This window comes from Myxine glutinosa, chromosome 1 (genome assembly GCF_964187855.1).
Source record: "Myxine glutinosa chromosome 1, kmMyxGlut1.1, whole genome shotgun sequence".
NCBI classification, from domain to species: domain Eukaryota; kingdom Metazoa; phylum Chordata; class Myxini; order Myxiniformes; family Myxinidae; genus Myxine; species Myxine glutinosa.
The window spans coordinates 163,807,746-163,821,700 of record NC_136261.1 but is presented as its reverse complement, the minus strand read 5'-3'; the positions used below and the strand labels follow the sequence as shown (position 1 = coordinate 163,821,700).

Below are 13,955 nucleotides of genomic sequence, written 5' to 3'. Positions count from 1 at the left end.
AAACAATATGAAATTTCTTGAGCATCATCTCGGGATAAATTGGTGGAGAAAAAAGATGACGTCATCGGTCACGTCGTTTGGCCGCCATATTTGCTTTAACACAAAAGCCTTAAAAAACACTAAAAACCCTTTTTTTCCGAAACGGCTAAACAGATCGAGGCAAAACATTACATGCATGATCCCATACCCATGATGAACAAAAAGTTCCATGACCATGACGTCATAGGTCACATGGTTTGGCGGCTATGATTTTTTGAAGAATAAAACTTTTAAAAAACCACTCCTCCAGAACGGCTGAACAGATTTAATGGAAACTTCACACGTATGTTCCTCATGCCTTGCGTATACCACGATACCATGCTGCCCATAAATAATTCATACTTCACATGATGTGGTGGCCACATTGAATTGAACAAAAATATTTTTTTAAATTAGATCTCTTGAACCACTTCATCGATCGATATGAAACTTCAAACTAATGTCGCAGTCTAAAAATGGAACACCTGTTTAAAATTTCAATATGATTGGTCTTACGGTCTGGCAGCCAGAAGTTGTTTTTGTTTGAAGAAGAAAAAACTCTACTATATTATCTTCTCCAGCCATGTGAGTTTTCAATATATCCATTAATTATGTACTGTTCGAAGTCAGTGGCATCCTGTCTATTAATTAAATACATCTATTAATTATGTACTATCGGAATGTACCATTCAACACTTTGGACTGCTGAGACCCATTGGACCTGTGAAGAACCTTTAAGACAACCTCAAGACCCTTAAGACCACCAAGACCCCAACATACCCTGAAGATCCTTAAATACCATGAAGAACCAGAGGACCCTAAGGACCCAAAATTCCCTGAGGATGCAGAAGACCCAAAAGACCCTGAGGACCCAAAAAGACCCTGAAAACTCTGAAGACCCAAAATATCCTCAGGACTCAAAACACCCCAATGACCCAAGGACCCAAAAGAGCCACAGGACCCTGATAATCCAAAAGACTCCGAGGATGCAAAGGACCCTGAGGACAGCCTCATAAAAAATAATTTTTTAATACAATACTGAACTCAGTTTTATAAAGAGGATGCAATGTGTCACGCGTGTCTGATGAAAGTGGGGTTGTACAAAATAATGAAAGAATGTACAAAAACACTCCACCAAATACACCTCACAAACACGTCATGGCGAGGGTCTGCAATCTCTGATTGCTCTTTCTTGTTCTAGTCTGTAAAGTTTGTGATACAAATTTTATTTTGAGTTAACAAATTATTAAGTGAATTATAACTTTACTGATGTTGAAGTATTAAACAAGTGCATTATAACATTTTTTATGCCCCCACTGACGAAGTTGCCGAGGCATTTTTTTCGGGTTGTCCGTCCGCCTTCCCGTCAGTGCGTCCGGAATAGGTTTTCTTTAGTGCGATAACTTGAGAACGGCTGAAGTTATCCAAGTCAAACTTGGTACAAGTATGTATAATGATGCAAAGATGAACTGATCAAATTATGGGGTCAAGAAGTCAAAGGTCAGAGGTAAAAATTCTGGTACTGTGCTAACAGAGAGATTGAGACAAAGTGTTACGTGGTCCTCCCGGTGACTACCTGGTCTCGGTGACCCCCGGACCGTGAGAGGAACTCCGCCAGAAAGATCTATTAGTTATGCGCGTTCGTAACGCAATCAATATGAATTCCAATCAATAAGAAACCCCACACCAAGGATCCGGAATAATCAAGGATATATTCCCCGAGCAATCAACAACCATCAACCATCAGCAATCGATCTTACAAAGATGTAAACTCATCTTCAGTAACTCTAAGATGGCCATCTTATACATTCCTCACGTGAGCCCCACTCCCGACTCCCTCCATGGTCAATGTCTCTCTCAATGTCTCCGTACTCCTGTAGTTCGATCTCCGCACGTGGGCGGTTGAACGGACCCTTCCTGACGTGCTTCCACCGGGCACGTCCCGTACCGGGAACAACACCATTTGTCCGCCCCATCCTTCCCTTTCTCCGAGCTATTCTGAAATCTCTGACACACCTTCAACAGCTCTCCCTACCTCTTCCACCTCTTCCACATCTTACCCTACCCCTCCTCCCCCCTGTTCTGTATCTGATGCTCCCCCTTCCTCTTCATTAACGGTATGGACCTCAAACATCCGGGGCCTTCGTTCAAACTTAACTGATCTCTCCATACAGGTTGCTTCTGTCAAACCAGACGTGATCTGCTTAACAGAAACTTTCCTCCTTTATGATGTCTCTGATTCCATAGTATCTCTCCCGGGCTACTCCCTCCTCCGGTATGATAGACCTGAGCCTCGTCCTGGAGGCGGGGTTGCTATCTTTATCAAAAACTCTCTTCCTCACTCGCCCTGCACTGCACTCTCTCCACCTCACCCCCAGGAATACCTCTGGCTACGGCTTCCCCTTCGCTCCCACCTCTTGTTCATATGTGTGTTGTACCGTCCACCAAACAGTGATGACTCCATCTACATCTCGCTGTCTGATGATATGGACCAACTTCTATCTACTCATCCCAACTCTCTCTTCCTCATATGTGGTGATTTCAACTGTCATCATGCCAGTTGGCTGGGTGTGGGTACCTCTCTCACCAGCCATGGCTCCTCAGCAAAGGACTTCTGCGACTCACTGGGACTGACACAATCTGTCAATTTCCCGACCCGGATCTCAGTCAACGGAACATCTTCTCTTCTGGACTTGGTTATGACTAACTTCCCTGAAAATGTCTGCTGCTCTTCTTCTGCTCCGATCAGATCATCTGATCATGTCCTTGTTAAAGTGGACATCTCTCTGACCATCCTCAGGGAGCCTGCTCAGCGTCGACGAGTCTGGCATTTCACTCAGGGCAACTGGCACGGTCTTCAAGCAGCCATCAATCATCTGGACTGGTCTCCCATCTCTACCACCTCTGACATCAACTCATCCTGGGAATTCTTCCAAAGTAAATTGCTCTCTCTCATGCACAGATTTATCCCATCTCGTCTTCAGTTGTCATACCCTTCCTCCCGTCCATGGTACACGGAATCTTGTGGTGAGGCTGTTGCCCAGAAACAACTTGCCTTCGTCTCCTGGAAAGCAAATCCAACGGAAGGAAATCTCATTTCCTTTCACAAAGCCCGAAACAAGTGTGTGTCCACCCTCAGGAGAGCCAGGAAACAATATCTCTCCGTTCTCAAGACCGAACTCTCTTATCTGTCTCCCTCTTCCAAATCCTGGTGGCGTCTGGTCAAATCCGTTTCTGGTGTTTGTTCCCCCTCCATCCCCTCCCTTACCTCAAACGGCTACACAGCTGACTCCGCACGTGAAAAAGCTGAATGCCTCAACTCTGTGTTTGCCTCTAAATCTTGTGTCCCAAACCCATCCCTCTCTGTACCCACCATACCCAGTCGTACCCTGCTGCTCCTGGACTCCGTGTCCTTTCCTCCTGACAAGGTGGAAAAGTTTCTGTCAACCCTCGACTCTGATTCTGCAACTGGACCCGACGGCATCAGCCCACGGGTCCTAAAATCCTGCTCTGCTGCTCTATCTCACCCTCTCTCTGTTCTCTTCACCCTCTCTTTTGCTCAAGGTCAACTGCCATCTGCTTGGAAATCAGCCAACATCACCGCTTTGCACAAAAAAGGTGCAAAAACAGATCCTAGCAACTACAGACCAATCAGCCTTCTCCCAATTATCAGCAAAGTCATGGAATCCATCATTGCTTCTGATATGAAATCTTTCCTCTTCTCCAATGGCTTGATCTCTGATCATCAATTTGGTTTCAGACCAGGTCACTCTACTCTGGACATGCTGCTTCTGCTGTCTCAACAATGGATGGAGGTCCTCAATGCCAAACAGAAAATTAGAGCTGTCTCCCTCGACATATCACGTGCCTTCGACACGGTCTGGCACCCCGCTCTGCTCACCAAACTCTCCTCCTTTGGTATCCATGGAAATCTCCACGCATGGCTGGCGGACTTCCTCTCTAGTCGTCGTCAACGTGTGGCCCTGAATGGGTTTCTCTCATCTCCTCTTCCTGTTCAGGCTGGAGTTCCCCAAGGCAGTGTTCTGGGCCCCGTGCTTTTTCTGGTCTTCATCAATGATCTCTCTGACTCTCTCGAAAATCCTCTCTATCTCTTTGCTGATGACTCCACTCTCTGCCGCTCCATTCCTCTTCCCTCAGATCGGCAGTCTGCTGCCTCCTCACTCTCTGAAGACCTGGACAAAATCACAGACTGGTCAAACAAGTGGAACATGTCTTTCAATCCTGACAAATCTCACACTCTTACTATGTCTCTCCGAAAAGATCGACTGGACAACCCTCCCATCTACTTTCTCAACAATCCTCTCCAAGAAGTTCTGTCGCTCAAGATTTTGGGTCTCACTATCTGCCATGATCTTTCTTGGGAAAACCACATTTCCAAGCTGGCCTCCAAAGCCAGTCGCCGACTGGGCATCCTCCGTCGTGCGAAGTCCTTCCTCGGCACACCTGAGCTCCTCACCACATACAAGGCTTTCATCCGCAGCTCAATGGAATACTGTTCTCCCCTATGGGCCGGTGCTCCTGCCTCACACCTAGCTCGGCTTCACGCTGTTGAAACCAAAGCTTTCAGAATTATTGGAATCTCCCGCGATGAAGCTATCTCTGAGGGCCTTTCACTCACTCACCGCAGGCAGGTAGGTGGTCTTTCTGTCTTCTACCGACTCCTCTCCGGCCTTGCACCCCCAGCTCTCTCTGTGCTCTGTCCCCCAAATATTCCTACAGGTCGCACAAGATCTGCCAGCAACCCTCTGATGGTTAAACTGCCGAAATCTCGGCTCTCCGCTCACCTTCACTCTTTCATTCCTCTTTTCTCCCGCCTCTGGAACAAACTCCCTCACTCCCTTCAATCCCACTCCTCCCTCCAGGTCTTTAAAACAGCTGTTCACCACCATCTCTTATCTTCCCCCATCCAAAACCTTGATCTTTTCTACCCCCGCTAATTCACCCCAGATCCACCTTGTTTGAAATTCCAACTTCTTTCCTGGAAGTCCTGGCAGTGTCCATATGTTTTATACCTCTCCCACTGCCCCATTCCCACGCCCCCCCCCCCAAAGCCCTCGCCCTCTCTCAGATCTCTCGATGTCTCCATGTCTCTCGGTCCCTGCTCTCAAATGTTGTGTTTGTGTCCTTCCCCCTCTCTCCCCATCTTGTCTACCGCTCCCTATGTTATATGTTTTATGTGTCTGTTTGTCTTTCTGTGTGTTCATGTGATTAATGTTCGCTCTTTCACGAGCCTCGATATTGTATACAAACAAAACAAAACAAAAAAACAAAACAAAAAAAAAAAACGGCTGCAGCGCACACCTCCTGGCCAAGCAAAGCGGGTAAAGCAAAGCGGGCAAAGCAACACGCGGCTTGCCCAGTGCGCGAGGCCCAAGGGGCGGCCTTGTAGACGGTGAGGCGAACTGTGCCGGACGCTTGGTTCCGTGCACGAACCCACAGTGACTTGACGTGTCAAAGGGTAGTTACACGTCCCGGTAACTCCTCTCGCCAGACGGGCTTTTAAACGCCGATTCTCTTACGTTGCTCAATAGCGATACCGCTCGCGTCCGAGCTCGGCTAGGAAGAAGAAGATCGTTGCTTCTCCAGGACCTTGTGTCTTTTCTTCTTCCGTTTCCGGTCTCCTTTTTCCCAGAAGGGCTCCTGACCCTTTAATCACAACAACCTTTAATCGACTACACATTGATAAGCAAAGACCTGAATAGTAATTCACATACATTCACATAAATATGTAACACTCCCTCCCTTCAAGAAAGAAAGTTTGAACCCAGCGAAAACTTTCTTTGCCGGCCAACTTGGATAAACAAACCAGATAACTCACACCCCCAAATCATCAGTTCCCCCCGGGCACAGTTATCACTTAAAAAGAAAGCAACAAAATTTCACACAATCCCCGAGATTAATTCCCTCTGGACCAAGCGTCAACCACTTCTAGTTTCTCTTGAATGATGGTTAAGAGGTGGTGACCAAAGCCCCCAAATTTAAACCTCTCGATAGCACTTTTTCGGGAGGCCCAGCTGAGTATTCCCTACATGGACGCCTTAAGGAATGTGGAGTTCACGGTTAGTCCGGGGAGGAAAGTTCATTACATGGACGCCTTTAAGAACGTGGAGTTCACGGTTAGTCCGTGCAGGAAAGTTCACTACCTGGACGCCTTTAAGAACGTGGCGTTCACGGTTAGTCCGTGTAGGAGCCCCGGCTCGGCGGCTCCCCCCATATATAGTGCTTCAACTTCTCCAGACTCCTAACAGTTACGGTGGGACCCCTTGTCCCAGCCGTTACCTGACTGGCGGTCTCCTTCTCGGCCAGTGCTCTGACATTCATTCTTTCGGGAGGTGCCGTAACTCTGGGAGCCTCCATAGTAATGTCGGCTGCTGCCAACCCCAAAACTACTGCCAAGTTGTCCTCTTCTGTAGACCTCTCGCTGCCTACGAAATGCCTTCCCTACTGTTATGGTCCGACCCTCCAAATCCTTACCATTCCAATTCTTCTCTGCCTCTCTGGCGTCTCTTGTGCTTGCAAACGTGACAAAGCTGAACCCTCTTGACCGTTGCGTTTCCCTGTCTTTTACCACCTGCACTTCCACCAGAGGCCCATATCTGTTGAAGACAGAGGTCAGAACTTCTTCCTCTGTGTTGAAGTTCAGTCCCCCTACAAATAACTTGGAACTTTTGTCGCCATCCCGAGCGGAGGTGGTGTTATTTCCCCTGCGGGGCTCTTTACCCACCCTCGGGTTACCATAAATTTGCCCCCCGGCCAAATCATTCCCGATAATCACAGATACTCCCTCTACAGGAAGCGTGGCTTGTAAACCGACGGTGACCGGTCCTGACACCAAATGGATGACATGAAGTGGGGCACTAACACAGCCACCGATCCCTTGTAACCGAACACTATCACCAGTTGCGGTACTCTTTGACAATGGCAAAATGCCTTCAAGCATTAAGGTTTGATGGGCTCCTGTGTCCCTCAACACCCTAACCGGTCTTGGGTTAGTCAAGTCTCCCTTGAGTGAGACCAACCCCTCATAAATAAATGGTTGGTAACTCTTCTGTGGGCGATTTCTTACGTTTGCCATCGCATTCGGAGTTGTATTAGTCAGACTTCTGGGTTGTCCCTTTTCATGAGGTAACAACTGGACATCAAGTGTCCAGGTTTTTTGCAAAAGGCGCAAGTAGGCCCGGAGGAAAACCTCGTGGTCTGCCTCGGGCCCCCCGGGAAATAAGTTTGTCTTGGGCCCGTAGCCCCCTGATTTTGAACAGTTCGGGTATCAGCGTTGTCCCCATATTCATCTCGAGGCCGCCGCCATGTATTGTCGTTCTCCGCACCTGCTGTTCCACACCTCCCCTGCGGAGATCTAGGCGAGGAGTTAGGTTCGTGGACCCCTATCCGGTGTGTTAAGGCATAATCATCTGCCATGGTGGCTGCGTCCCACAACTTCGGTACTTTCTTTTCCTGCAGGTACACTTTGATGTCCTCGTGGACACACTGTTGAAATTCCTCCACCAGCATCAGGTCACGCAATGCTTCGAAGTCGTTCCCGACTCCTTTTGACTCACACCACCGATCAAACATATTTTCTTTCACTCTAGCAAACTCCACATGGGTCTCACTCTCCCTCTTCCTGGCATTCCTGAATTTTTGCCGGTAAGCTTCCAGAACCAATTCATAGGCTTTGAGGATGTGCTTCTTCAATACCTCATAATCTGCACATTGGTCCATTGGTAGCGCCGAATAAATCTCTTGAGCTTTACCCACCAGCACACTTTGCACTAGTATGGTCCAGGCCTCCTCTGGCCAGTTTAACTGTCGAGCCACTTTCTCAAAGTGTGGAAAAAATTGAGTGACTTCCTTTTCACTGAAGGGTGGAACCAGCCTCACATGTCTGCCCACATCCCAGGTGTTCTGGCTAGGTGTCGACCCCGTCAGCAAGGGTGGTACCTCTCCCCGTTCTCTCATTAATTCCAGCTCCTTGAATTTAATTTCTTGCTGAAGCTCCATGTCACGTTCCTTTAATTCCCTTTCCGCTTTTCTCTCCTCTGCTTCGAGGTCCCTTGCAGCTCTCCTCTCCTCTGCTTTTCTCCCTTCTAACCTTTCCTGGAGTTCTCGTTCCACTCTCCTTTCCTCTGCTTGTTTCTCTTCTCTCCTCTCTTCTGCTTTCGTTTATTCTTCTGCTCTTTCCTTTTCTGCTTTCCTTTCTTCTTCTGCTCTTTCCTTTTCTGCTTTCCTTTCTTCTTCTTTTAACCTTTCCTGGAGTTCTCGTTCCACTCTCCTTTCCTCTGCTTGTTTCTCTTCTCTCCTCTCTTCTGCTTTCCTTTCTTCTTCTTTAATCCGTTCCTGGCTCGGTAATTGCAACTCAAGTTTCCGGAGCTCAATGTCTTCTGGTTCTTCGGGTAGCCACTGCCAGGCTAACTCGTCCCATGTTCCTAATCCCACCATAGACTGTATCACCGTGGTCTGCAACTCTGCCTTCCTCAAATTAGTTCGGACCTCCAAGTTAAAATGTTTGGCCAATTTCAAGAGGTCCGCTTTTAGTAACGCTCGGAACTGTGCCTCACTAGGTGTTACCGCAAAGTTCTGTGCAACAAACGCCATGGTGACTATCGTTAACACCTGTTAACCTTCACCCAAGACTTTACCACAATTTCTCAAAAATTTACCAATTAATAATTAATTAATTAATTTTAATTAATAAAAACTATTATTTTATTATGTTATACAATTTTAAATCCCGGACGTAGACCCAATTGTGAATCCGCAAATCGTAATTTGGACAAGCCCCCAATTCTGTTACGTGGTCCTCCCGGTGACTACCTGGTCTCGGTGACCCCCGGACCGTGAGAGGAACTCCGCCAGAAAGATCTATTAGTTATGCGCGTTTGTAACGCAATCAATATGAATTCCAATCAATAAGAAACCCCACACCAAGGCTCCGGAATAATCAAGGATATATTCCCCGAGCAATCAACAACCATCAACCATCAGCAATCAATCTTACAAAGATGTAAACTCATCTACAGTAACTCTAAGATGGCCATCTTATACATTCCTCACGTGAGCCCCACTCCCGACTCCCTCCATGGTCAATGTCTCTCTCAATGTCTCCGTACTCCTGTAGTTCGATCTCCGCACGTGGGCGGTTGAACGGACCCTTCCTGACGTGCTTCCACCGGGCACGTCCCGTACCGGGAACAACGGCTGCAGCGCACACCTCCTGGCCAAGCAAAGCGGGTAAAGCAAAGCGGGCAAAGCAACACGCGGCTTGCCCAGCGCGCGAGGCCCAAGGGGCGACCCGTACACGGCCTTGTAGACTGTGAGGCGAACTGTGCCGGACGCTTGGTTCCGTGCACGAACCCACAGTGACTTGACGTGTCAAAGGGTAGTTACACATCCCGGTAACTCCTCTCGCCAGACGGGCTTTTAAACGCCGATTCTCTTACGTTGCTCAATAGCGATACCGCTCGCGTCCAAGCTCGGCGAGGAAGAAGAAGATCGTCGCTTCTCCAGGACCTCATGTCTTTTCTTCTTCCGTTTCCGGTCTCCTTTTTCCCAGAAGGGCTCCTGACCCTTTAATCACAACAACCTTTAATCGACTACACATTGATAAGCAAAGACCTGAATAGTAATTCACATACATTCACATAAATATGTAACAAAAGTTAATGGGATATGTGAATAAATCGCAGGCTGGATTATCGAAATGACTTATTTTACGTCTGCACTTCTTTATTGTTTTGTTATGCTGGAGCACATCTTGACATCCATAATGCATTTCCTAACTTTTCGTGTCATTTATATAGAGATTAACAGTTTACATGTACATGAAAGCAAAATCTTCATCTTTTTTTCCTTTGACTTCCAGGTATTACGTTCCAAAGCAAATACAAGAATCTGACAAGTACCCTCCTTATGCAGCTGGTGGTGGCATCCTCATGTCATACTGGACAGCAATGCAGATATGTGAAGCAGTGCCCTCTTTGCCAATTTTACCTATCGATGATGTTTTTCTTGCACAATGTCTGGAGAAACAAGGTTTGAAGCCAGAGAAGCATTCAGGAATCCACTGTGCAGGTTTTCGTGTGCCAAGCAAACAATCAAGTTCCTTCCATCCTTGCTATTATCGGGAGATGCTCCTGGTACATCGACTGTTGCCCTACCAGATTTTGCTCATGTGGAATGCTTTGCAAGACTTTAATCTTAACTGCAATAATGTTATTTAGGCATACTTTAGTACCCAGATACTGAAATGTAGGAGATTGCCAGCATGAGTCACGGAAAACCAAATTTTGTGTAATCTATCTATAATTCCAGTAATCTCTGTACGTTTGTACGTTTGTACGTCTGTACGTCTGTACGTCTGTACGTCTGTTTGTCTGTGACCGCTGTTTCTCGACAACCACGGGTCCGATATACTTTTAACTTGCCAGGTATATTGCTGGGGACCCGAGGATGTGCCTTTTCAAGGTTTCATATTAATCGGACAATTACTTACCGAGCTATGTCCAAAAAACGATTCAACCAATCAGAGAGCAGCGAACTATCGCGTGTGCCGAACGTGGCGGACACACTCTGCCTCGGATGGCACATTTGAGAGCGTATTCATTTATTTCACGTTTGCAAACTATGTTGGCGTTAAACTATGTTTTAAAACTAATAAAAACGAATTTGCGATTCATTCGCTTTCCTGCGCGTTTGTGCACGCGATGGCGATTTCTTTACCAAACTCCGGAAGCCGTTCGCTTTGGACCAAACCATTTCATGTAAATAGAGGGGGGGGATATAATTTTAGATATAGATATAGTACGGGCAATGCCCTAGTGCATACAATTTCAAAGAAAATTGCATTTAAACTGTTCATTGACTTTTTATGTCCAATAGATTGTTTTTTGGTATCTGGAGAAAAATTCTCCAAATTGATGGGTCGTGGGTTTTTGATATTCTAATAATTTGTTTTATAAGTTATTGGACACTATCTGCTTTATAATACTGATTTAATTCATTTTAAAATAAAGTTGTTTGATCAGTGTTTATGTAATAAGTAAATGTTAGTTCTGTGGCATACACTAACATCAACAAAGAAAATATTCTCTGCTGATTAACAATGTTGATCAATTGGTATGCTCTTGTGCACACCATGACTGTTGCTTGTCAATGTCACACTGTGTCGATACACTGTCTCCATATTATGGGAAGAATGGTCATGTCACCAGTAATAACATCGCATGCATCTCAACATCGAATGGTGAGATTTTTAAACATAAGAGTAGATTTATTAACAAAAGAGTACAAAAATGCTCTACAATGTGGATTTAATTGTGCTTACCAGTTAATAAGTGATTCAAAATCAGTAGAAAAACAATAAAAGAACCACTTTTTGTACAATATGTGCAACTTTTAAAAGACGTTTTCAAACTCATGATTTAAGTCGAGTGGTAGAAATGTGCCCAACATAACAAAGCAAATTCTAGCTTGTTCAGTAGAAAATTTCATCCACCTTCCAGCAATTTGCTAGATAATATTGGGATCCAGGAAGAATGTCCTGAGAAACTTGGAAATTCCATTAAACTAACGACCTCCAAGAAATTTTGAAACAAAATAACAATAGTTTAAAGCCACCCAGCTCCCTTTCCAATCTGTTGAGACTGACCACCACCATGTCTGGGAATGAATGCTCAATATACACTGCATTATATTGAGGTCAATGCATGTGTGATATGGCTGCCTTTACTCAGTACGACTTGTTTGCCTTCTCGAATCTCTCCAAATAAGAGTGATTCCTTGTTAATGCATTTCCTAATTTTCAGTGTCATTTATAAAGAGATTAACAGTTAACATGTACATTAAAGCAAAATCCTCATCTTTTTTTCCTTTGACTTCCAGTTATTACGTTCAAAGCAAATACCATTTGAGCTTTTGTCATAGATTTTTTGATAAAGCTTTATTATGAGAATATGGACAAGACAAATTAATAATTTGGTCAAAAGGTCAAAGGTCAGCCACACATAAAATCGTCAATTTTCATCCAATCGACCTGAAATTTGAAGAGGATTCACACATCAGCTAACTGAATTCAACCACCACCTATTTTGAGATCAGCATAGGCCAAAAGGTCAACATAGGCCAAAGGTCAACCACCTTTTTTCAAATTTCTAAAATCCTCAATTTATTACTAATTATGATATCATAGTTCACATGCTATGGACGCCATCTTGGAAAAACGTTGCACCTCTATATCTCCAAAACCGCTCAATGGAAAAAATTGAAACAAGGCTCATTGTCAAGTACATGGGGATTAAGACATGTTAATGATGTCATCAGTGTCTTCATTATGATGTCATAATTCGACAAGTAAAATGCTTGATCCGATCAGTATGAAAAAAAAAATTCTCCACAACTGTTATCCCAACGGACACAAAATTTTCACCATAGGAGTGCCTCGGCCTGGAGAATTTTTATTGATAATTATGATGCCATAGGTCATGTGGTACAGGTGTCACCTTGGAAAAACCAGAAAATGTTGCACCTCTCCATCTCTGAAACCGCTCCATGGAAAAAAATTTGAAACATGGTGCGTTGTCAAGTACTCCACATGGGGAATAAGATATATTAACAAGTAAAGATAAATTCAAACTACACCGCCCCCATACCAAATAATAAATATCCTACAGCGCGGCATTGCCGTAGCGATATCGCCCTGACAAACAAGAAAGAAAACAAGACAAGTACAGATACATTCAAAGTACACCGCCCCCGAGCCAAATAATTAAATATCCCACAGAGCAGCATTGCCAGGGCGCCTCTGGCACCCGGCAATACCGCAGTGCAGCTCAGAGAGTGTGCATTGGGAGGGAGAGGTGTACAATAATTGATTTATTAATTGCATAATTAAAATCAATAAAAGATTATCATAAAATATTTTCTCAATCAATTGGCTTATACAATACATAAACCACAACCATTTCATGAGAATCTGCAACTAAAAAAAAAAAAAAAGAAAAAAAAAGTAATTAATGGAATAATTAAATAATTAATCGATTAAATAATTAATTGATTAATCAATAAATCAAAAATAGCATTTGCAGCCAAATCATCTGGTCATTGGCATGTCCAAATATCAGCTTCCTCACTCAAAAGGTGCCTGAGTTAATGGTCAGAAGAGAAAGGAAATTTAATTAATTAAATAAGTACTTAATTAATCGCGAATAATTAAATAACTCATCAATTAATTGATTAATAAAAAAACAAAAAATAACGTTTTCGACAAACTCCTTGCTCACGATTGTGCCGAAATTTCAGCTTCCTAGCTCAAAGGATGGCTGAGATATCGCCCGGACAAGAAAACAAGAAAGCAAGAAAACAACTAGAGTGAAAACTGAGTACTCCCTTTCAGCGTGCGTCACTGCCGAGCCCCATTCGGTGCCCGGCAATGACGTTATGCAGCACCTGGAGATGGCATAGGAAAGGTGCGGTGTCCAAAAACAAACAACCAGAATGAAAACTGAGTACTCCCTTTCAGCGTGCGTCACTGCCCAGCCCCATTCGGTGCCCGGCAATGACGTTATGCAGCGCCTGGAGATGGCATAGGAAAGGTGTGGTGTCCAAAAACAAACACCCAGAATGAAAACTGAGTACTCCCTTTCAGCGTGCGTCACTGCCCAGCCCCCTTCGGTGCCCGGCAATGACGATATGCAGCGCCTGGAGATGGCATCGGAAAGGAGCGGTGAACAATGATGATGTCATCGGTACCTTCATTATTACGTCATAATTCGACTTGTATTTTGCTTGATCCAATCAGTATAAAAAAAAATTCTCTGCAATTGTTGGTCCAACTGACATGATATTTTCACCACATGAGTGCCTCTGCCTGCACATTTGTGATAATTATGACATCATAGGTCACGTGGTATGCGCGCAATCTT

General features: G+C 44.9%; 1 protein-coding gene across 1 annotated transcript in view; it reads left to right on the top strand.

Annotated features, from left to right (window-relative positions):
• The window catches only part of LOC137419026 (N-acetyllactosaminide beta-1,3-N-acetylglucosaminyltransferase 3), a 63,650-nt gene extending 51,755 nt beyond the window's left edge, over window positions 1-11,895 (top strand). Inside the window, exon 3 of the mRNA XM_068105203.2 lies at window positions 9,899-11,895. Within this exon, the coding sequence (XP_067961304.2) occupies window positions 9,899-10,256 (358 nt within the window). The 3' untranslated portion in view covers window positions 10,257-11,895. The remainder of the gene's footprint in view (window positions 1-9,898) is intronic.
• The last annotated feature ends 2,060 nt before the right edge of the window (window positions 11,896-13,955 follow it).